Source organism: Xiphophorus maculatus, chromosome 15 (genome assembly GCF_002775205.1).
Source record: "Xiphophorus maculatus strain JP 163 A chromosome 15, X_maculatus-5.0-male, whole genome shotgun sequence".
In the NCBI taxonomy this organism is placed as follows: domain Eukaryota; kingdom Metazoa; phylum Chordata; class Actinopteri; order Cyprinodontiformes; family Poeciliidae; genus Xiphophorus; species Xiphophorus maculatus.
The window spans coordinates 17,555,339-17,576,416 of NC_036457.1; the positions used below are offsets into that span (position 1 = coordinate 17,555,339).

The 21,078-nt window shown below is 41.7% G+C and overlaps 3 protein-coding genes and 1 long non-coding RNA gene across 6 annotated transcripts in view; 2 read left to right on the plus strand and 2 right to left on the minus strand.

Moving 5' to 3' along the window:
• phip (pleckstrin homology domain interacting protein) overlaps positions 1-10,076 on the plus strand; it is a 39,798-nt gene extending 29,722 nt beyond the window's left edge. For both annotated transcript variants that reach the window (XM_023348119.1, XM_023348120.1), the window contains exons 31-40: positions 485-605; positions 691-816; positions 906-981; positions 1,834-1,893; positions 3,598-3,750; positions 3,862-4,014; positions 4,120-4,325; positions 4,428-4,663; positions 4,870-5,013; positions 5,134-10,076. In XM_023348119.1, the coding sequence (XP_023203887.1) occupies positions 485-605; positions 691-816; positions 906-981; positions 1,834-1,893; positions 3,598-3,750; positions 3,862-4,014; positions 4,120-4,325; positions 4,428-4,663; positions 4,870-5,013; positions 5,134-5,810 (1,952 nt within the window). In that variant the 3' untranslated portion in view covers positions 5,811-10,076. The remainder of the gene's footprint in view (positions 1-484; positions 606-690; positions 817-905; positions 982-1,833; positions 1,894-3,597; positions 3,751-3,861; positions 4,015-4,119; positions 4,326-4,427; positions 4,664-4,869; positions 5,014-5,133) is intronic.
• Positions 1-10,768, minus strand: part of LOC111611415 — a 27,283-nt gene extending 16,515 nt beyond the window's left edge. Inside the window, exons 1-2 of the long non-coding RNA XR_002754042.1 lie at positions 10,685-10,768; positions 10,347-10,406 (exon numbers count right to left, since the gene is read on the minus strand). This is a non-coding gene — a long non-coding RNA (uncharacterized LOC111611415). The remainder of the gene's footprint in view (positions 1-10,346; positions 10,407-10,684) is intronic.
• On the plus strand, positions 10,707-14,618 carry LOC111611414. The gene is made up of 7 exons (XM_023348123.1): positions 10,707-10,949; positions 11,135-11,276; positions 11,360-11,449; positions 11,558-11,646; positions 11,917-12,077; positions 13,973-14,089; positions 14,171-14,618. The coding sequence occupies exons 2-7, from the start codon at positions 11,152-11,154 to the stop codon at positions 14,279-14,281; spliced, it is 693 nt and encodes a 230-aa protein (XP_023203891.1). The 5' UTR covers positions 10,707-10,949; positions 11,135-11,151; the 3' UTR covers positions 14,282-14,618.
• On the minus strand, positions 14,607-16,195 carry irak1bp1 (interleukin 1 receptor associated kinase 1 binding protein 1). Of its 2 annotated transcripts, none has more exons than XM_023348122.1 (4): positions 15,850-16,195; positions 15,192-15,273; positions 14,963-15,113; positions 14,607-14,855 (listed from the first exon to the last, which is right to left on the minus strand). In XM_023348122.1, the coding sequence occupies exons 1-4, from the start codon at positions 16,098-16,100 to the stop codon at positions 14,626-14,628; spliced, it is 714 nt and encodes a 237-aa protein (XP_023203890.1). In that variant the 5' UTR covers positions 16,101-16,195; the 3' UTR covers positions 14,607-14,625. The 2 variants fall into 2 exon arrangements, with proteins under 2 accessions (XP_023203890.1, XP_005809323.1); XM_005809266.3 differs by having other exon boundaries at positions 14,607-14,878; positions 14,983-15,113; positions 15,850-16,187.
• Positions 16,196-21,078: the final 4,883 nt, after the last annotated feature.

Here is a 21,078-nt window from a genome sequence, read left to right on the forward strand (position 1 = left end):
TTCCAGCAGCTTTGAGTCACCATTCTGAGCTCAACACAGGAATAGGCTGGTTGAATATTAAGATAAAACACCAAAGAGCTGGCTTTTATTACAGTTAACTTTTGTAATGTTATACCAAACATAAACTGTAAAGGAAATCTAGTCCGAGGGCTCCCCCTGGTGGAAGCCAGCACATTCTGTCGCGGTTATCTCTTATTTATTCCACTGGTTTTCTGCCTCCCAGGTTTGACCAGAGCTATCTCATCTGATAAATGCAAATTAGGAAAACGGTTTCGAAAAAAACCCCTGACTTTTATATTTTGGTTAAAGCAATATGTATTCTGACTAAACGTACACCTTTACTTCCTGCATTTTGTTACTAATCAAAGGTTGTTGTTTCTTTCACTCTTTCTATTTTCAGAGCTTCTTACAGCTTAAAACACACCAGCATTAACCGGTTTTCATTATTTCTCTGTCTACTGTCAAACATATCGGCCTCTTTCAGACGTGGCGGCACCGTTTGCCTTCCCGGTAGATCTACAGGCATACCCGTCCTACTGCACGGTCGTGGCCTACGTCACCGATCTCAGCACCATACGAGAAAGGCTGGTGAATCGCTTCTACAGGTAACTCACCTGAGGCTGTGCCGCAAGCAGTGTGTAGGAATGAGAGCAAGTCTGTAAAAAAAACCCATTATTGTTATTATTACAGGCGCCTTTCCTCTTTAATGTGGGAGGTTCGTTATATAGAACACAACGCCCAGACGTTCAACGAGCCGGGATCGTTCATCGTCACGACCGCCAAGTTCGTCTCTGACCTCATGCTGGCGTTTATTAAGTATGTTGAGCTTGCATTGTCACTGAAATTCTTAACCTGTCCAGTCATTAGTTGCTGATTTGCTTTCTGTTTCTGTCTTTGATCTGCAGGGACCAAAGTCTCACAGATCTCAAGCCTCTGTACAAAACCATGAAGAAGGCCACCTTCTCTGACTCTGAAGATGAGGTGTGTTTACCTACACTGTGCCATACTGTAGAATACTACATTAGAATAGAATAGAATAGAATTACTTTATTCATCCCAGCAGGGAAATTATTTCGCAGTTACAGCAGCATAGAGACAAGACACACAACAACCACCACTGAATAGCAATTGTAGACAAAATAAAAATAAAATATAACATGCTGTCAATATAAAAAGCAGCTTAGAGCAGTCCTTGCAAAGATTCATTGTAATTGTAATATACATTGTAATATACTATACATTCCTATGCTATGCTATACTGTACTATACTATGCTAGATCTATATTATACTGTGCCATAATATACTATACATTTCTATACAATGTGTAGCAATGTATAGGATATTACAGCACTAGTACTATGCTACTAGCATAGTATAGTATGGCATGGCTATGCTATTCTATACTCTACTACAATACAACCATCTTATACTGTGAATACATTGCTGTACAATGTATATACAAGCCATACTACACTGTTTAATATCATGTTATACAGTATAGTATTATACTGTACATTGCCATACTACACTGTAAATTATAGTACTGTATAACATACAGTACTATAATATACAATACTACACATTGGTATGCTGTGCCATGCTATGCTACTATAGTATGGAAAAGGATACTGTGCTATACATTGTCACACTATACTACTTTACGTCGTTAGTAATTTTTCTATACATTTAGTTTTGACTGTTGCTTCTCTATTGCTTGCTTTAGTAAATTACAGTTATTTCCATTTAAAAAACAAACATCTTCCTTGAAATAAAGCTGCAGTTGGCTGTGGGATAATTTATTATGGGCCCCTTGTCATTTTCTTCTTGTGTAGGATGAGGAGGAGGATGATGAGGATAATAATGCTCCAGGAACATCAACCCGAAATCATAAGGTAACATGACTAATTGCCATTATTGGGGCCTGCCATAGCAATGCATGGAAGGCAGCTATTACTCTACACCTCAAAATAACTGCCTCCTCCTTTCAACGCAGCTCGTACTGCTGCGTGCAACCCCACAGTACAAATATCAAAACATGTGGGCATGCGAGCTATTACTTCTGTTGGCATTTCGAGTAACCATGGCGACGTAACTAGTGAAAAAAACAAGCCAAATTCAAATCAAAACACAGAATTTTGTCTCCCCCTCTGTGTCTCACTCATACATGACAGTTTTCAAAGAGGATTAGTTACCATAGCAACAGAACACTGAGGAGGGCAGAGATGTAGAGAACTACAGAGATGGCGAAACACTGAGTTCCTACAGAGAAGGCAGAGCGCCACCAACTGCACTATTCTTGTTAAGTGGTATTTCAAAAGAATTTCAAAAGAGCAGAAAAAATCTTATGTTTTTTTTAACAATAACAATATTTGTTGTCTATCTGTTGCTAAGAGATGAGCGCATTTTCAGGTAACCAAGTGCCACAAAATAAACATCTGATTTTTACTTTAGCAAAATTTGATAACTATAAATTTCTTCTGTCTAAGCAGACAAGCAGTATTTCAAAAGAGCTTATGTTTTATAAACAATAATTAATTTAGTGTGAAGAGATGAGCGGTTTTTTCTAGTAACGAACTGCCACGAAGTATAAATAACATTTTTAGTTTTGTGTTGAACGTCTGTTTTATAATATATTTACCGCCAATGACAAAAATAAATAAGTAAATAAATAAATTTCACTTTTCTGAAAGATTCGCAAACTGCACGATTCTTGTTAAGTAGTATAAGATAAGTATTATTTCGAAAGAGCAGAAGAAATAGTTTTTTTTTAACAATAACAATATTTGTGGTTAATCTGAAGCTAACATTTGATTTTTACTTTTGCAAAAGTAAAAGTCAGAAGACATTAACATTAGCACAAACACTAGCAGTAGCCTCTTGTCAGTACTGCTCTGCCATTTTAAAGACCTCAGATGAGCCTCCTTTTTGTACTCGTCCTTTGCAATAGTAACGGCACTGGACGTAAATAAAGTTGTGTGTTTAATCATTTGTATACAGTATTTAAAACCAATGTCCTTTTTTGTTAGACTTTTGAACATTACAGTACTTTAGCTGTAGCTACTGCCCACATTAGCAGTACCCTTTCCCCTAAGTTAAGCGTTTTAGCTATTGTTCTATTTAATAACCATGTTTAGCACACTGAATGGAGGAAGTCATTGTAAGACAACATGCTAGTGATGCCCTACGTGCCACTGGAAGCATTTAGGCTAACATTAGCATTTTGGCTAATTTTAGCTTCTACATTAATTTTAACATACTGAATGGTGTAGGTCCATGTTACTCAACATGCTTGTGACTCTCCACATGCTATTGAGTACATTGTAGCTTACTTTAGCATTGAAGCTCATTTTTAGCATCAGAAAGTTGGGTTCCAACCGGCAGGCACACTTTGGCAGGCCCTGTTTAAATTTCTTCAGAAATTTTCTAGTGTTACCATTTATCGGTGTCGGCTGCTCGTGAGTGAAAATAAAACACCCCTAGTGGTCACTTTCATGCATTTCAGAAGAGATGTAGTAAAAGAGAGAGCTTTCTGTAAGTCACTGCAGTGTGTGCCATTAACTTTGGTGTGTGCCATTAACTTTGGATTTACTGTGAAGGGCCGTCAGCCCATGCAGCGCCAGCTACGGAACCGTCCTCGTTCTTACGATCCTCATGCTTGGAAAGGACGCTGCAAGGAGCTGCTGGACCTTATCTTTCAGTGTGAAGACTCTGAGCCCTTTAGAGAACCCGTGGACCTACAGGAGTACCCGGTACGAATGATTCAAAACCCTATGATGCCATGTGCTGCTTCAATTCTGTAGCTGATATTAATTGTCTTTGTTCTTTCTCTCTTCCTTTTCTACTCCTGTCTGCATCTGTAGGACTACCTGCAAATAGTCGACTCTCCGATGGACTTTGGCACAGTTCTAAAAAAGCTGACTGAAGGAAGTTATCCATCTCCCATTGAGCTTTCCAAGGATGTCAGACTCATTTTCAGCAATTCCAAAGCGTACACACCCAGTAAAAAGTCCCGGGTGAGAATCATTCGCAAAAAGACACTTCCAAACCCAGACAGATCTTTCTACAGTCAGCTCCTTCTTCTTTTATTATTGATTTTCAGTTGTGCCTTGTGTTTGCAGATATACAGCATGAGTCTTCGGCTTTCTGCGCTGTTTGAGGAGCATATCAGCCCCATCCTTTGTGATTACAAAGCAATCCACGGCATGACAGATAAATTGACCAGACGAGGGACAGACAGACAGACGCGACACGCCGCAGACAGACAGACACGGCACACAACAAAGAGAAGGAGGAGCGAATCACCCACAAGCAGCAATGCATCCAGGTAAAAAAAAAGAAGTAAAGCACTACTATTTGTCTTTTATTGTTACTAATCAAACCTGAAGCTAAAGACTAATCCCTCTCTTTTCTCTCTGACTGCTTGTAGCCCAGAGAGGAAAAGACGCGTATCATCCAGGGTGACCGCCAAGAAGGAGCCGTCACCAGCTCCGTCCCGTCCGCCTTCCCTCAGACAGCATGTCCCTCTAAAACAGACTCCACAGCTGGTCAACGGTAAAGCGGATACCCCAGCTCCGGGACGGACGCGTAGTTCCGCACGCCACTTTGCACACTCATCACCTCCTTCATCGAGTAATATCACTAACAGCACACCGAGCACAGGAGGTGAGAGTAAATCGAATACTCATGACAGAGTAGTTAAGATCAAAGTCTGATCTTGTCTTAGACTGGCCTAGTCAATGTCTTCAGATTCTTGGTGAGAAAATATAAAGGTGTAACAATTAAAACCTTAAGCTGTTTTATATGGTCACAAAATGGCAGTGACCCATTTAGTAATTTGCCAAATTGCTGTATCTCTTCTCTATTGTCAGAATCTTCTCGCTCACTGCGGGCTCATAATTCTGTCCGAGCTTCAACGCCACCAGTTCCTGAAAAGGTCACGCCCCCTCCAGCAGCAGACAGTAGTGGTGGAAGCACTCGTCGGAAACTCAGGACGCCCGTGCGACACACACTCGGTTGGTGTTTCCAACATCAAACGAAATTACATAGCTTTGGTTTAAGACTGAACCTGCAGAGCAAACAATAAATCGTCTCTACTTGTGTCTTCTCTTTTTGTCCATCTTTTTCGTTTTAAGGTTCTCCTTCCAGCCCCTCGACTCAAAGTACGGCCCATCTGAACGGACACAGTGCTCACATGACCTTAGGCGTGGGAAGAAGGGGGCGAAGGTCCAGAATGGACTCACCGGTGAGTCCTCCAGAAGTTCCGACTCCAGCCAGCCCCTCAAGACCCCGAGGTCGACCGCCTGGCAAGAAGAAAGGCAAAAAGAGCAAGCAGGAACAGGACGAGTTGAGAAAGAGTGGGAGTCGCCGGAGCCCCACTCCGGATGACGAGCTGGACCACTCCACAGGGGACGAAGGCGGCATGTCGTCTGCCCCGGAAACACCTAGGCGACGAGGCCGACCGCGGATAGTAAAAACGAAGGAATCGACTTCTCCAGCCGAGTCGCCTGAGCCCTCGCCGCTGAGAAGGAGCAGCAGGAGAACCATTGAGGAGGCCACGCCTCATCCCCAGACTTCCTCCGAGCGATCGGGTCGGAAAGAGTCTCCAAAGGGCGAGGCTGGAGAGGGGACGATAGGGTCGATGCGCACACGTAACCAAGGAAGGCGGTCTGCCTGGTACATGGAAGAGGACTCGGAGGAGGAACAGAGGCAGTTGCTGTTTGAGGACTCGTCGATCACCTTTGGGACGTCCTCAAAGGGGCGCGTCCGCAAACTGACAGAAAAGGCCAAAGCCAATCTCATAGGCTGGTAAAGAACATTTGCACACGCTCGAGTGCTCAGAGGGCCGAGAGATCCCGGCGGGATTTTCGGATCGGATGCTTTAGACCAAACGGAGGCTCAGTTGGCTGACGCTACGGAGAGCAAACTGTGCCGTTACCTGTTACCCTTCTCGTCATTGACCCCACCTTCCTCTCTGCCCACTAAGCACTTTAGCACTGCATGTTCATATGCTCCCACACCTCCTATTCTATTGATCCATGTTGGATCCCACAGGAGCACACAGAATCTCTCCCTGTGAAGACGGTGTTTCTCACTTTGTCCGATGAACCTCTCCTCTGCCGGACCTTAAACACATTTCAGAGTCAGATTGGGATGAAAAGTGAATCGGTCTGACCTATGCCAACAACTGGCCTAAGACCACATATTCTCCCCCTAACTTCATCCTTTCTGTTTTTTATATAGCCTTTTCATTGCTCTTTCTAAAATTTCATATGAACGTCCCTCTGATTTGGAAGTCTTACACATTGGCTGAGCTGAGCGTGTCTGTTTGTGCTAAAATACCAAATGGCGTACCTTTGTCGGTACTGTACATCTGTACATTTTGTGTACTGTTAATGTGTTTTCGTTCTTTTCTGCATGTTAATTAGAGAGAGGAACAGTCTTCTTCCTGAAAGCTGGTTTTACTGTGAGGCGGAAAAATATGATGCATGAGTGAAAGGGGTCATTGATGCGCTTGTATATCATTTCTGAATGCGTCCTCTGCATTAGCAATACCTTGTGCCTTTTACACGTAAGGTGTGTGGGTGTGCATGTGCGCTATGTCTCTACATGTGCCTGTTTGTCTACAAACTTGCATTTTGCAAGTACAGTTCCGGTCGCACGTTTGCATCCAGTCATCATTGGCGTTAATGTCATCTTAATTTGAGGCACCTTATGTTGTAGGTGAACTAAGATGCAGCTTGAATTAATTTTAAAAACAAGAATTTGGGGCAATTTTAGTTGTTTTTTTTTATGGGTTTTTTTCTAATCCACACAGGTTTAAAGTCATACTTACAGGTTCAAATATTTACATACATCCTAATTAACGGTTGGGAGAAGTTTCTGGCATAATTTTAGCGGATCGTTTGGCCAGACTTTTTCATAGAATTTGTAGTTTGGTTTCCTCCCATGAAACTTTGATAGGGTATTCGTCGGGGACAGTACAGAATATTAATTTTAGCGTGATTTATCAACTAAAAAACTATTCCTGATGTGTCTGGGATCATTGCTCCATTGGAACCTTCAACACGGCTCAAGGTTCACTCGTCTTACCCAAACTGTGATTGATTAAAAAGAAACATTTTAAACTTGAGAACTCTGTTCCAACCGTTAAGTTCGGTCGCAGCAGTGTTATATTGAGGTTCTGTTTCGCTGCCGGTCGTACTTATAGTGAACACTTCAACTTAACCTGAAATTAACAGCTACTGCTAAGCTCTAAAATATTCATACGCCTGACAGGTTTAGATGTAAAATCATCACATGTAACCAAGAAGGGTTAGTTGTTTCCAACAGGAAATGAGACGGCCGTCTCTCAAAAGATAGAATAATCTTTAGCCTTACTGTACAGTTGGTTTCTTAGCAACTGAAAAAAGGGAATTTCACTAAATATAAGTGGAGCTGAACGATACATATTTAACCCTAAACGTGTAATTTTCAAAATCTACAATAGATTTCAACTTGTGCACCAGCTCTTGTGTTTAGTTGTAGAAATAGTTCAACACCTCGTCATTCATGCCGATCGTGAGTGGATGTAAACATCTGACCGGCAACGCTGTGTCTGTGCGTGTGTGTGTGTGTGTGCGTGTGTGTTGGTTTTGAACACAACCGAGTGGAGGCTTTACCTGGAGCTTACAAACAGTGGCATACAGTTCGATGGTTGCGGAACTGCTCAAAGAAATGACTTCAGAGCTGCTGAGAAGAATTAACCCGTCGATGTAACCGACCCTACGGTACAGAGACTGGTCACTAGCTCTGAGATGCATCTACCACGTTCCTAAAACAAGTTTGAAAGAATGTTGAGATGCTTCTATGGTGACAGCATTCACTTTTCACATGCAAATCTGTCTCGTAGGTTCTTGCAACTTTCTTGTAGTTTGGAAAGCAAAACAGCGGGGAGTGGAGGGAAACCGGATCGAACTGCATTTTTCTGGAAAAACAGCTTCACGTTTCGGATGGTGTGCCTTTGCTATTCTGGCATATTGAGTCCTCTGTTGTTTTTTTTCCTTCCTTATGGGGCCTTGTTTTATCATTTTACATTTGGACTTCTTGTTTCTGCTCATTTCTGTGTTCTGAGAACTGGACTTTGAGTTTATGGGGGGGGGGAAACCACTGTAACTTTGGACTCTCTTTTTGCCACACGTAATGGGTACCGAGTTTATAAAGATGCATCCGTTCCCGGTATTTTGTTTCTCCTCCAGCACAGAACGCCAAAATCTGCGAGTTTCATCACGTGTTGTGGGACCGACTGGATGCTAGCGTCAACACACACCTGGTTCATCTCATAGCTCACGTATTACTGAACATATATCCCGTTTGTCATTGTTTGTTAAAAAAAAAAAAAAATAGGTTTGTCAATGCCAAATTCTGTCTGTGGGCACTGAAGTTTTAGAACATGGCTTTTGAATGTGTTTTCTAACTAACTTTTATTGTCTTCACTGTGGATGTTCATTTATATATGATGTGTGTTACGTGTCTTCGGTCTGTCTCCCTGCCATACAAGAGGATAAATCAATGGATCGATCCATGGAGATAGAATGATGCTTTATGCTCTGCCACACATTTGAGGATTTTGTTGTTTTTCTTCTTATTTGTTTTTATAATGTCTGTATAAAAGTTTATTTTAAATCTGAAAGGGCCAAAAACTAGCGACTGTCTTTCTCAACAGGGTGAGACAAAATCTGTTTTCCGATTGAGGTTTAAATCTTTACCCCATGAAAGTATTTATTTTGAGTGCAGGATTTAGTTGGCTTTAAGTGTTTATTCATGGCTTTAAAAAATTAAAAATAACATCACTTTATAACTACTTTATGCGCACATAAAGTTTTAATATTATTTTCAATTCAAATGTATAGTAGTCCAGTAGATAGACTTATAAAAATCTGTTGCTACCACTGGGAAAGATTTGTAAAAACCTTAGAAATAAATACATCTATTATTGCAGTTGTATAATCTCACACATTTAGCTGCTAGTTTTCTGTCGGATTTAATCCTATGGGCTGAAATGTTCAATGAATTAATGATTCTATGCTTTGTGAATCACTTCAGTGTTGAGCTGGCAAAAATATTGCCAGCTCAAACATGGCTCCTTTTTTCTTTAAGTTTACTGGGACACGCCTTCAGATTTTTATTTCAAATGTCCTGGTTTTGCACAAGAATAAGGCCCACAGCATAACAGCCCCTCCTGTAGTTCCCACACACTCATCCTTTGGTTCAAACCCAATTGTAGTATAATAGCAAGTTTTAAATCTTTATGTTTGTGATGGTTGGACAAACTTTTTTTTTCCTGGTTCACTCTTGGTTGCCATTATCAGATGTAGGGAACAAATAATATACCATCACTGGTTTTCTTAATAATCACTTCTATAGGGATTGTTTTCCTACTAATTGAATGTAGATTTTAAATTGTTTTGTGTGAGATTATATACCTGCAATAAAAGCTTATTTTAGGCGTTTCATCCATCTTTACCTGGGGTACCAATAAATCTCTGTCTGAATGCACAGATGAACTAATCTACTGACCCGGGATTCTTTACTTTGAGATGAGGGGCTTACGTTCACACCAGTCCCCTTAAAATATGTCTGTCGTTTTAAATCCCTGGTTCGGCAGTTCAGAGCTGCACTTGTGCGTTTGTGTTTTCATGAGAACATGGATTTATTCAGTGTGAGCCTCTGTAGATGTGTGGCAGAGTCATGCTGCTTGTGGCGCCTGCCTGAAGCATCAGTCTGTGTGAGTGTGTGAGTGAAGTGGGTGCACGCGAGCCACCAGGAAGTGTTTTGAGATGTTTAAAAAAGTTTTTAGGTTTTGTGCAGCTGTCGGAGATAAAAGTGAGAAGAGGGATGGGGAGGGGAGGGGGGTCTTTTATGTGAAATTATTGATGAAGCTGTCTTTGTTAGTTTGGATACTTTTTATATTTAAAGGAAGTGATGCAAAAAAAGAAATAAATAAATGGCATAAAGCTAGAATGTATGTGTAGGGGAGTACTACTGTCCTGTTAGTTCATACCAATATTTTAAGTAAATAAACAGTTGTGTTTCCATATTCAGCTTACTTTTTGTTATTTGTGGCATAAAAAAAAGTGATTTGTGTCTTAATTAAGACGGGAATTAGAAAGATCTTCCTCCAGTTTGTGAGACCTTGATTTCAAAATAAAACACAAAAGGTACTTTCATATGATAAAGCAAATTTTGGACCACTGAACAACAACAGCGCAGTCTGATTCTTTCTCTTAGCCCGGATAAAAGGCTTGGGACGTTTAGAAGCAGGTAGGTTCCAGCTACAGTCTATGTGTTGTTGCATTTTCCACCTCACCTTTTCCTTCCACTCAATTTTTCATGGATCTGCTTGCACTCTTCCCCACGATCGCTTGAGCTATGAAACACAATCCGAAACAATCTTGCTTTCGTTACTGTTTACATATAATTTTGGATCATTTTCAGTAATAGAAAAATATCAATAAATTTGTAAAAAATATATATATATCATTGTGTAATTAATCTATATCATATCTGAGTTTCACTTTTGTAATTACATTTGTGAAGTTCTCAGCGCTGTTCAGATTTATTTCCTATTAAGTGGCTTTTGCGGCAGTGGGTGAAAAGCTGCGCCCTCTTGCGTCGCTAAAGCGCATGTGTCACTTTTCCACTCACCCGGACCTCACGAGCTTCCTGACGTGGCTGGTCGCTAAAGGTCCCGTCCGCTCCTCCGTGGGCTGCTGTGATTGGGCAGAGCACCTGTTTCGGAAAGTTTTTCGAAATACTGTAAATACACAGGTGGCGGCGGCATGGGTTGCAGTTTATGTAAATAAAACAGAAGTGAAACCTTGTCACTCTGCTCAGGCTTCCCAGGCACAACCAACTCTCCGCAGCACAATGTTGAGCAGATAAGAGAGGAAAGTTTGGACTTCAGAAAGAGGTAAGAGAGCTACTGTTACAGAAACAAGCTGTTACTATGTTAAAGCTTTTTTCTTCTTTAAATTGTAATAAGTAAATTTCAGTAAAACTTTCCTTACGGAGGCTAAAATAAAACAGCCTACGTAGACTTTGGCTTCAGTAGTTCCGCACTCCCCGCATGCACCTGACGCGCCTGTCCGCCTTCAGGTGTCAGCTGCGCAGCCATGCCTCAGCTCGGCCCCGCCGCCGCGCTGCAGATCGCGCTCCTGCTCTCCGCCGTGCCCGCGCAGTACTACATCTCCCGGTGGTGCGGCTCTACGGCGGCGCAGCGCTACCACGCAACCACGCGGTAAGGGGTAGCGCTGTAAAAGCCCTTTAAGTATTGTAATTACATTGTGATAATACAGGGATATATTATTAAATGCGTTTCAGGTTGCTCCGCATATGGAAACAGTGGAGAACGTCATACCTTAACGCTACTGCGTGGAGTGACTGGACAAACCAGCAGTTGTCCAAAGTTAAGTGAGTAGACTTTTAAGTTTTGAAAAACTCTATTCTTTCCATTTAGGTTTAGTAAGCAAACCCAAAACTCAGCTTCTTCTTGTAAACAAATATTCTGACTTCCTGCAGGTCTCTGGTTGGGTTGGGACAAGAAGAGGAACAAGTGTCTCCACCAATAGAAACCATGATATTTGATAATGATCATGGATTCTTTGGAGGTTTGTGAAAATCCAGGATATGTTCGTCTCTTGACTTTAGATACGGTGATATTACCGTGCTGCTGCCAGTTTCACCCAGTGTTATTTCTGAATCTCTAGTGTTTGATCGTCGTCTAAGGTATTATAATCACCACTAATGACACTAACAACCTATCTGGATATTATCTAGTAGTAGACTTAAACAAGGAGCCCTGATGCCATTGTCTTCCCTGTGATTGATTTCCCTTTCAGTACTTGCTTTAAAAACCTGCACACCTTTTGTCCCTGCAGCCTCCAAGGCAGTGCGCAGCCCTCGCCCCCCGTTTGTGTTCCTGCGGGTCGGAGAGGTGGTGATGGAGAGGAAGGGCCACATGATCGGGGTGGTGGTGAGCTGGGACGAAGAACTGCGAGCTCCTCAGGAGTGGGTGGACAGAATGTATTCAAGCTCTGAGGTTGGTGAGCAGAACTCATTCATATCTTTAAGGTCGTTCTGTTTCAATAACTCACAGGACTGGACACATTTGTAAGCGTTCCTCTGTTCATTCTTCTTTACACAATAGGATCCTTGTTTTGCTCTTATGCTTTCTCCAGCGCACCCTACAGGGTTTCTATAAGATTTAGGTTGGGAGACTAAGAATGCCATAGGATAAGAACTTTGTGTCTGGTGAGCCAATGTGGCTGGCAACCCATTTTCAATTATTGGAGAATACAACAGAGTTTTTTCAATGTTTTTTTTTTTTTAACCCCTCCAGGGGTCTTTTTGTGGGCTCTAGAGTCCCTTTTCATGAAGTAGGCTGACAGGAAAGGGGGAAGGAGAGAGGGGAAGACATGCGGTAAACGTCACCGGGTCCGGGAGTCGAACCCGCGACAGCTGCGTCAAAGACTTGAGACCTCCAAATGTGGGTCGCGCTAACCCCTACGCCACCACGCCATGCCCGGCCGAGTTTTTTCAATGTTACTCTAACAAAGAACTTGATCCTCCATATACTCATGAGTAAGGATGAGGTACTTTTTTTTTTACACATATTTTGTTTAAGGGCAGGACAATACAGCTGAAAAAGTATTGCAATATAAGCATTTCATTATCAGTTGATCCTTTTAATTATTGGTCGTTTTTGGTTTTAAATTATCCAAAGTACTGCCAACCTTGAGACGTGGCCTTTCCTCTTTTATTCACAATTTCCTCTTTTATTCACAATCTCCTCTAGACCTGTTGTGCTCATTTTCTCCTTTCACTCCACCCCAATCTTGGTGAAAGCATTTCCGCGGATGGTCAAGATTTTATAGTCAAGCGTACTTATTACCTACATTTCTTGTGACAAACTCCTTCACCTCCCATAATCCGAATGGATGCTAGCACGTTTGATGAGCTAGTTGGGCACCTAGCCCTGTTTATTCTCCACCACGTAATTGTCAGCTGCACAAAGAGTGGCAGTCACGCAATGTGTCCTTGCGACTGGTTGCGCCGACTCTCGACATCATCAGTTCGATGTGAACATTGTTTCCTACCAAGCAGCTTCCTGTTCACCTCAGGACATAACGTCTCCGGCAGACGTTCACTTTGAGTCCTCTTCCAACTACACACAGACCTCCGAGGAGGGAACTGTATGTTGGAGGCAACATGAAACTGCTACTGTGCAAGTTACATAAGTTGTTGCTAGCTTATCAAGAGTGAGTTAGCTGATGCCACCAACATTTCGTAGCCGAGTCGGTGAGACGTTTAGCGGTAAAAGCCTTTCCTCTGCCTACGTCCGCCCAGAATGTCCTGTGACTCTGGATTGGAGTTAAATAAAATTATCACAATTCTTTCGGACAAATCTTCTATTGATATTGATCACATGTCTATCGCAACAGATATTATTTTATTGCCCAGTCCTGTTTTGTTTCACACCAAACCAAACTGTTTGTTGCTGGAAAAAGTTAGCAACATCCGACCAAAGAATGCAGCGACATTAAACTTCCTATAGATTTAGAGTAGTAGACTTCCCATGTTTGCATTTGTGATGGTAGGACAAGACTACTAGACAACCGGTTGACTTTTAGTTAACGATTGTTATGGGGACCCAATAGAAAACAATTTTCTTTTTATAGAGAAAACTGGGTTTTATTTAAAATCTCCTAGTATTCCAAAGAGTTCCTGATGCCATGCACTGTCACAAGTTTCTTTAAATAAGAATATGATCTTCTACTATTCCCAATTGTGGGCATGTGATACTTTGCTATATATCCTTATTTTATTTAATATCAGACCCATTCTAAGTGCTTGTTGATGTCAAATCCAATCAGACTGTATAGGGACCTTGTTGATTAAGAAAAAGAAGATGTACATTGTTTTGTGTGAAAACAGAACACAAAGGCGGAGAAGACGCCACATTACAAGGTGCTGTTCGGCGGACCTGGACCCTCTTCTCTGATGGTTGCATACTTGCCTCAAACACAGCTGGAGCGCATCACAGGGATGAGGGTAAGTACTGCCGCAGAACTTGAGGTTTGTTTTACACTCGCACACTCCTCGCATCTTGAGCTGACGGTTGGATGTTTGTAGCCGGACATTCCCACCCTGGAGAACTACTTCACACATTTTGACGGGACGCGCTTCGTCATGCAGGACTGGCTCAGGGAGCTGTTCCCAGAGGACGAGACAGAGGACGCCTGACTCTGACGGTTTTGCTTGGTCTCAGTTTGTCGTGACGTTTCTTCCAGGACAGGTATTGAACACCAACGGGCGTGTAAATCAGAGACACACACCGAATCTCTCCTCACTGGGACTCACTTTTGCCTTTTTGGAATATGGAGACGAATACTGGTATTAGAAGTAACAAATGTAAGAAAGTCAAAGTAACTTTTTAAAAAATATATAATTTACAGTATTTTAGCTTAGAATGTGCAGATGATTTTAATGAAAGCCACTGGGACTGCCTCGACTTTAGCAAAGACTCTGAAATTTGAACATCTGTTCAAGCGTGAAATAAAGTGTTTCTAGACTCTCCAAATGTGTGTTTAGAGTTTTTTCCTGCTTTTGTCTCTGAAGCTGAAGGAAACGGACACTTGCGAGGTGGCGGTGGCTGTAGGTAGGAGAGGAAGAAGGTGCGTCGAGCTGCGTTCGCCACCTGTAGCCTCCTCTTCATTCCTCCACTCCTTGGTCTCCTCCTCTCTGACCAGCAGCGTGGCTCCCAAACTTTCCCCCAGTAGCTGAGCGATCTTACTGGCCTTCTGTTGAGCATTTTCAACTGCTGACACAGACGCACGAAGCCTTAAAAAAACAACAACAAAGAAACACCACCCAACACAAGCACACCGGTTACAACTCCTGCATTTGATTTAAACGAGACGATACCCGTTTGGAGCTGCAAGCACCTCAGCTCGCTCAGGCACGCAGCGCTGTGGAAGAACCGAGGCGTCCCCACTTGGACACTCTTATCCAGCTTTTCCAATAGGACGCAACACGTCTGCTCCATCTTCTTGAATTCTGAGAAGGTCACCAGGATCTGTGGGAACATTTGGCTACGCTGTCAGGTCAGGAAACTCTACTCTTGCAAAACCAATTAGCTGTCCAAGCACCTCACCTCTGCATCCATGGCGTAGGCCTCAGCATGTCGGCGAAGAGTCCGTCTCACTGTTCTGTGTTCCTCACTGACGCCATGTTGTCTGAGGAGAAAGAACGAAAGCTATATTAGACTAAATATAAGGGACTTTTTTTTTTGCAAATAGCAGGAGTGGATTCGTAGCATCCTGAGTAAGCAAAATTTTAGTACTGAAAGGTTGCAACATTTGTCAAATTGTTTTTTTTAGCAACGTTATAGCTAGTAACAATATACATTAAATTAGAATATGCTTTCCAATGAGGCTCGTTTGTCAGATTGAAAGTACCTTTTGAAAATAATCTTGAAGCAGGTGTTAAACGTGTTTTTTGTTTATGTAAATTATTATTTGATTTCTTTTGGTCTGAGGTAATATTGCAATCTAAGGAACTACGTGATTTAAAAAAAAAAAGCAAGCCACGCAGTTTTATTCATGAAAAACATTGAGAACAATTTCCTTCCCTTTTGGTTTGCTATATTAGAGCACAATAATATTGAGTTTCATGGGGGGAATTTGTGTCGAAAGTGTGGAAAGGTTAAAGGAATACTTTTCCCACGCACTGCATGCCGGTTACCCGTAGGAACAAAACCTAGTTAACGTTACGACACGAATGTGCCACTGTCTAAGCTCGGTTGCTTTTACCTGATCGTCTGGAAAATGTACTCCAGTCGCCGTGAAATGCTGTTTGTCACCTCGTTTATCGAGTCCTTCGTGCTGGTCACGCTGACCAGCAGCCACGCTCGGTCGGCCGGGCAGGAAACCTCCGCCACCCCGGTCACCTGAACCTCCCTCACCGGCTTATTGAGACATGTTACCTCCAGGCCCTGCTGTTTGTCTTTACCGTCGGTTTCTGCCGCTGGCAGAGCGGCGAAGATGCGAACCGGGGCGTTCATAGTGGAAACGAAGCTCAAGTGAACTTCCCGCTTCTATGGCGACGGACGAAAGGCTTCCTGGGACTTGTAGTGCAAAGATTAACGGTGGGTACGCTAGCTAGTAGTTCGGTATGTTTTTACTCAAAGCTAAAAGTGGCTATTAAAAAAGTATTACGTAAAATGGCTACCTGAATACTTTACAATAATTTCACCAGACAGATAAAAAATAGTTATGTGCAAATTCCGGTATTTTAAAGCTCAATTAAAAAAAACTTACAAAGATATATATTAGCAAATAACACATTTTAAGCACTTTCCAAGTATTTTTTTTCCCAATGTAAAACTAATGGAACAAAAACTAAAGTATAGTAAAGTAATTTCAGTAACAGTGTATATTGTTTACCAATTCAATTCAAAAATACTTTATTGAGCCCGAAGGGAAATTAAATACCATGTATTTACTTGACCTCCAAATAGCATAACAGGCTCAGCAGATAGAAATAGAATTAGAATATTAAATAAAGTCTCGCTGTAACAAAGACTGTGTGTGTCAGAGTGTTATGCAGTTTTAGTAAAAATATGTTTTTATTTACTAACACTGCAAAGTGGATAGAGTACCCAGAAATTTCATTCAAGAGTACTGGTATATCACAATTTTACTCAACTAAAAAAAAACCCAATTTAGTAAAATTACTTCCTCTTTGCAAAACCTTCTTTGCAAAACCTTCATTTATAAACCTTCTTTGCAAAAGGTTTATAAATGTAGCTAAGTAAAATGTAAGTAAATGTCCCACATATGAAAATTAATCATTAACCAGGGGCAAATTTTACATAAAATGTGCCAACTACATACTACAACTTTTATGTTTTTTTTTAAGGATGTTTATCCTGTAGTAAAATGAGAAAAATGTCAGAGTTAATACTTTTGGAGGCCCAGTGTACATATAATAATGAAAGTATTAAACTATAATGTATTGGCTGCTACAGTGTTTGTTTATGACGGTACATTAATGAAAGCGTTTGAATGTTTCAGTACCTCTGATTTCTCAGTAGATGGCAGCAAACTGCAACAGTTAGCAAACAGATGGGGTGTATAGAGTATATATTGCAATCTAGATCACCTTCTGTCTAAATGTGCCAACTTTTGGTGTTGCCTCTTGATGTTTTTAAGAACATTTAAGATAAAGACTACAGAAATACTCATAGTCAAAATAAATTGGTATTTGGTTTAATGTAAACCAGCTTACTGGCAGATAAAGAAGGTTAATTATGACATAAACATAAAAAGAAACATGTCTCAAATAGTAAGGATTAATAAATGTCCCACAAACTGGGATTGTCAGAACTTTTTGGTGTGCTTTGGGTTTTTTTTTTGTTTGTTTTAAAACCCATTTGGAAGCAGTAGAGATTTGATCTCGATCTCGCCGGTTCCACTCTGTACGGCAAAGTTTATTTGGTTTCCTTAGAGCATTAAACTGTGAAATGAGCATTATAATCACAACCTAAAAATACAAGGACGTATTTGTTGTTGTTGTCTCTGGTTTCGCCGGTCCCCTGGTACGCTCTGTGAAAAGCCCCACATCTGATGCGTCGCTCCGGCCAAGAGGGATAAAGCACAGTATGATGGGATGTTTTCATAGGACGGAGAAAGGAGACTCATACTGTTAAAAGCTCTACTGAAGTTCAGAGGATTCTTCTTATATTTTTTAATGAGGAATCGCTCTAAAAAAAAAAAAGAAAGAAAAGTCTACCTCCGGTGTCAAAGCCGAATGGTGGATCACTCACTGTCCTTTTTAAAATAACTCTGGCATTCATCATAGGGCTAAGGTGCTTTCAGATGTCAACATGATGACCATAAGTTTAACTTCATATGATGACTACCATAAAACAAGGCTGTAAAGATTTATCGTAAAGAGCACAGTAAACAGGATCGGGGAGGTTCTGTCCCTCTCATCTGTGGATATGAAAGGAGCTCGGCTCTGTATAGATTGAGACTGTGGTCACATTTGAAGAACAGCTTTGACTGTAACGATCTCTAAATCTGTTGATATGTCTCCCCTTCCGTCTCGTTCGGTCCAAGCTGGCTGCGTTGGCCTCCCTCCATGTTTCTCCATAGACCACAATCAAGGCCCCTTGCAGTTTTATGGCGGTTTTATTTTCATATTGTGCAAGAAAATCTCCAGACTCCTCTCTGTGCGCGTTGCCATACTTCATATAGTTTACGCTGCATTTCTTCCCCCTCTAGTGTTTTATTTTATTATTATTATTATCATTATTTATTTTTTACTTTGGGGCTGATAAAACCTGCAGCTCGCTCTCTGCTGCGTCTCCAGCTGTCGTCTGTCTTCGGCTTTGTTGTGTAAATGCTCTGGGTTTTTCTGTTTTCAGGATTTCCTCTTTGGATCTCTGATAGCAGACGATAAATGTTGGACTCTTTTTATTTTTTTTACCCCTCCAGGGGGTCTTTTATGGGCTCTAGTGTCCCTTATATGAAAGTAGACTGACAGGAAAGGGGGAATGAGAAGGGGGGGAAAGACATGCAGAAAATATCGTCGGATCCGAGAGTCCAACCCGCGACGGCCATGTCGAGGACTGAAGGCCTCCAAACATGGGTCCCTCTATCCCCTACGCCACCACGGCACGCCCAAATGTTAGACTCTTAAGCGTTTCCGTCTACAGTCATCCCGTCAGGACGCGGAGCTGTAAACCCAGCACTTATCAGTTAGTTTTTTAACAACAGCTTCAGGTGGTGATCGTTGCTCAGCCAGCAGGAGGTACCAAGCGACTGTGGGTTTAATTTGTCCTGCCTCCTAAAATGTTTTTTATATAGGAACTTTAATCATTTAAACTTTTATGTATTGCTATTACTCTGTTGTTAGCTGGGAGGCAAGGAGAGCTGTTATGAGGGAGACAAGGGGCGAATTAAAGTTAAGGTGTAACATTAAAAGCAGCTATTTTTCTGTTTGTGAAGAGAAGCTGTGGTATAAATAAAGCTGTTCTGCGACGACATGAGAGGTTTGTGAGAGAACAGTAGGAGAAATTTAACACGAGGTTCACGGTTCCTCTGGAGGAGCTGCAGAGATCAATAGCTATGCACAAATCTACTGTAGTTTTAAGACGAGAAAAAAAAGCCAATGTCAAAACAAGGACTTAAAGAGCCCTATTGACAAACAAAAGGAACCACACGTAACGCTGAAAACACCGCCCCATGGTTAAACATGGTGTCGGCTGCATCATGCTGTGGGGATTGCAATGGAATCTGCGATGAAATATCTTAGTTTCCTCTTATATTATTGTTTTCCTATACAATGGTTTGTTTAATATTGTCCCGTTTTATTCCAGCATGTCCAAAAAATCCATGTGCTGGGAAAAATAAGCGAGACTGGGAATCTTTGTATTTATTTGTCACACAGATTGAATGGTGATACACTTTTACCACGGTATTACAATGATAAAAATGCCTTTAGATGAACAGAGAGTAATGTTTATAGACTAAGAACACCATCACAACTTTTCAGTTGTTAGAAAGTGAAAAGATTTGTAATTTGTTGTGATGATAATTTAGTCATTTAATTTCGTCACCTTCCTAAAATGATTACATAAGTCTTTTTCTTTCTTTTTTTTGCCAAACATAATTGTTTTGGTTTTTTTTTTTAAACATAAATCATCTTTTGGAAGGTGACGATGACCATAAGTTAGCAGGCTCAGATCATTTTTACACTTTCCACAAAGTCAGATTTTTAACAGACGGGTTTTCATAAAACATCCCGTGTTTTCAGTTCATTTTGGAGAGCCAAGTTCCCCGCTGGATTCTCAGCATGTCAGTATATTATCAGAAGAATTTCCTCTTGCTGTCACTCAGCTCCACAGCGCCCATCTCCGTAAACAGCACCCAGCCAAATAAACAGTCCGGCTCGCAGCCCCGCTGCACTCCCACCGCCCAGCAAATCCTCGCATCGGCACAGAGTCTCGGAAAATAAACCAATAATCCGAGCAATGATGAAACATCTAATTTATGCTCACTTCTCGCGCTGCTTGCTCTTCGCCCAGCTTAAGACGCGCACAGCTGGCCTGCGATTTACCTCCTTCCTGTACATCCAAACCTGTAAAACGATGGCTGTTGGAGCAAAAAGTTGAATTTCCTGCTCATTTCCATTTCTGCTCTTTTACAGCTTACGGATGAGAGGTTTCCATCTTGGGTCTAACCCAGAAACCTGTGTACGCCAACACACACGCGCACAAAACACGCACGCGTACGCACACACCCTTGCCGAACCTGTTGTAAAGACCTCATAAAGACTAAACATCTGTTTGTTGCAGATGGTTTTGCAGCAGAAACCCGCACTCTGGTAAAATGCCCACAAGTCCAACTGCCCCACAGAACAAGCTGCATGTTTTAATTGCATCCAACTGCATCAAGGTGTAGACACACACACGCACACAGGTGCGGGCGCAACATGGTGCCTCGATCGTGCGACCACGTCGGGAGTGATTTTGACCCGTTTTTCAGGTATTATTTAAAATAATCAATTATCGCTCTGCGGTTTAACTCCTGCAGCCAGTCTTCGTCTCACGCTCTCGTGAGTTGCTATTTCTGCCCCTTTCTCTCCTGCAGATTTGTATTTTTTAAGGCCTAGTTGGGTTTCAGGGCTCTATTAAAAGTTCAAAGGCAGCATTTACTGCTGCAACTGGAGCTAGTCTACACTGAGGCTTTGCACTAATGAGTGCAAGATTCCCTGCACATAGTTTTAGGGCAAAACACACACACACACACACACACACACCCCTCCACACAGATTTCAAGTCAGACAGCACATGGTTCACTTGTGGAGGCTGCAGCAAGGCATATAGTTGGTTTTTATTACGGTTATTGTCATTTTTGAAAAGGCGGCTATTTATCAGAAAGCTAAGTGACTGAAGTCTTTCAAGTGTCCATTTCCTTTGTTTTTCTCTCTCTTTCTACTTTCCGTCAAACATTTCTCCTGCTGTTGTTGTTAGA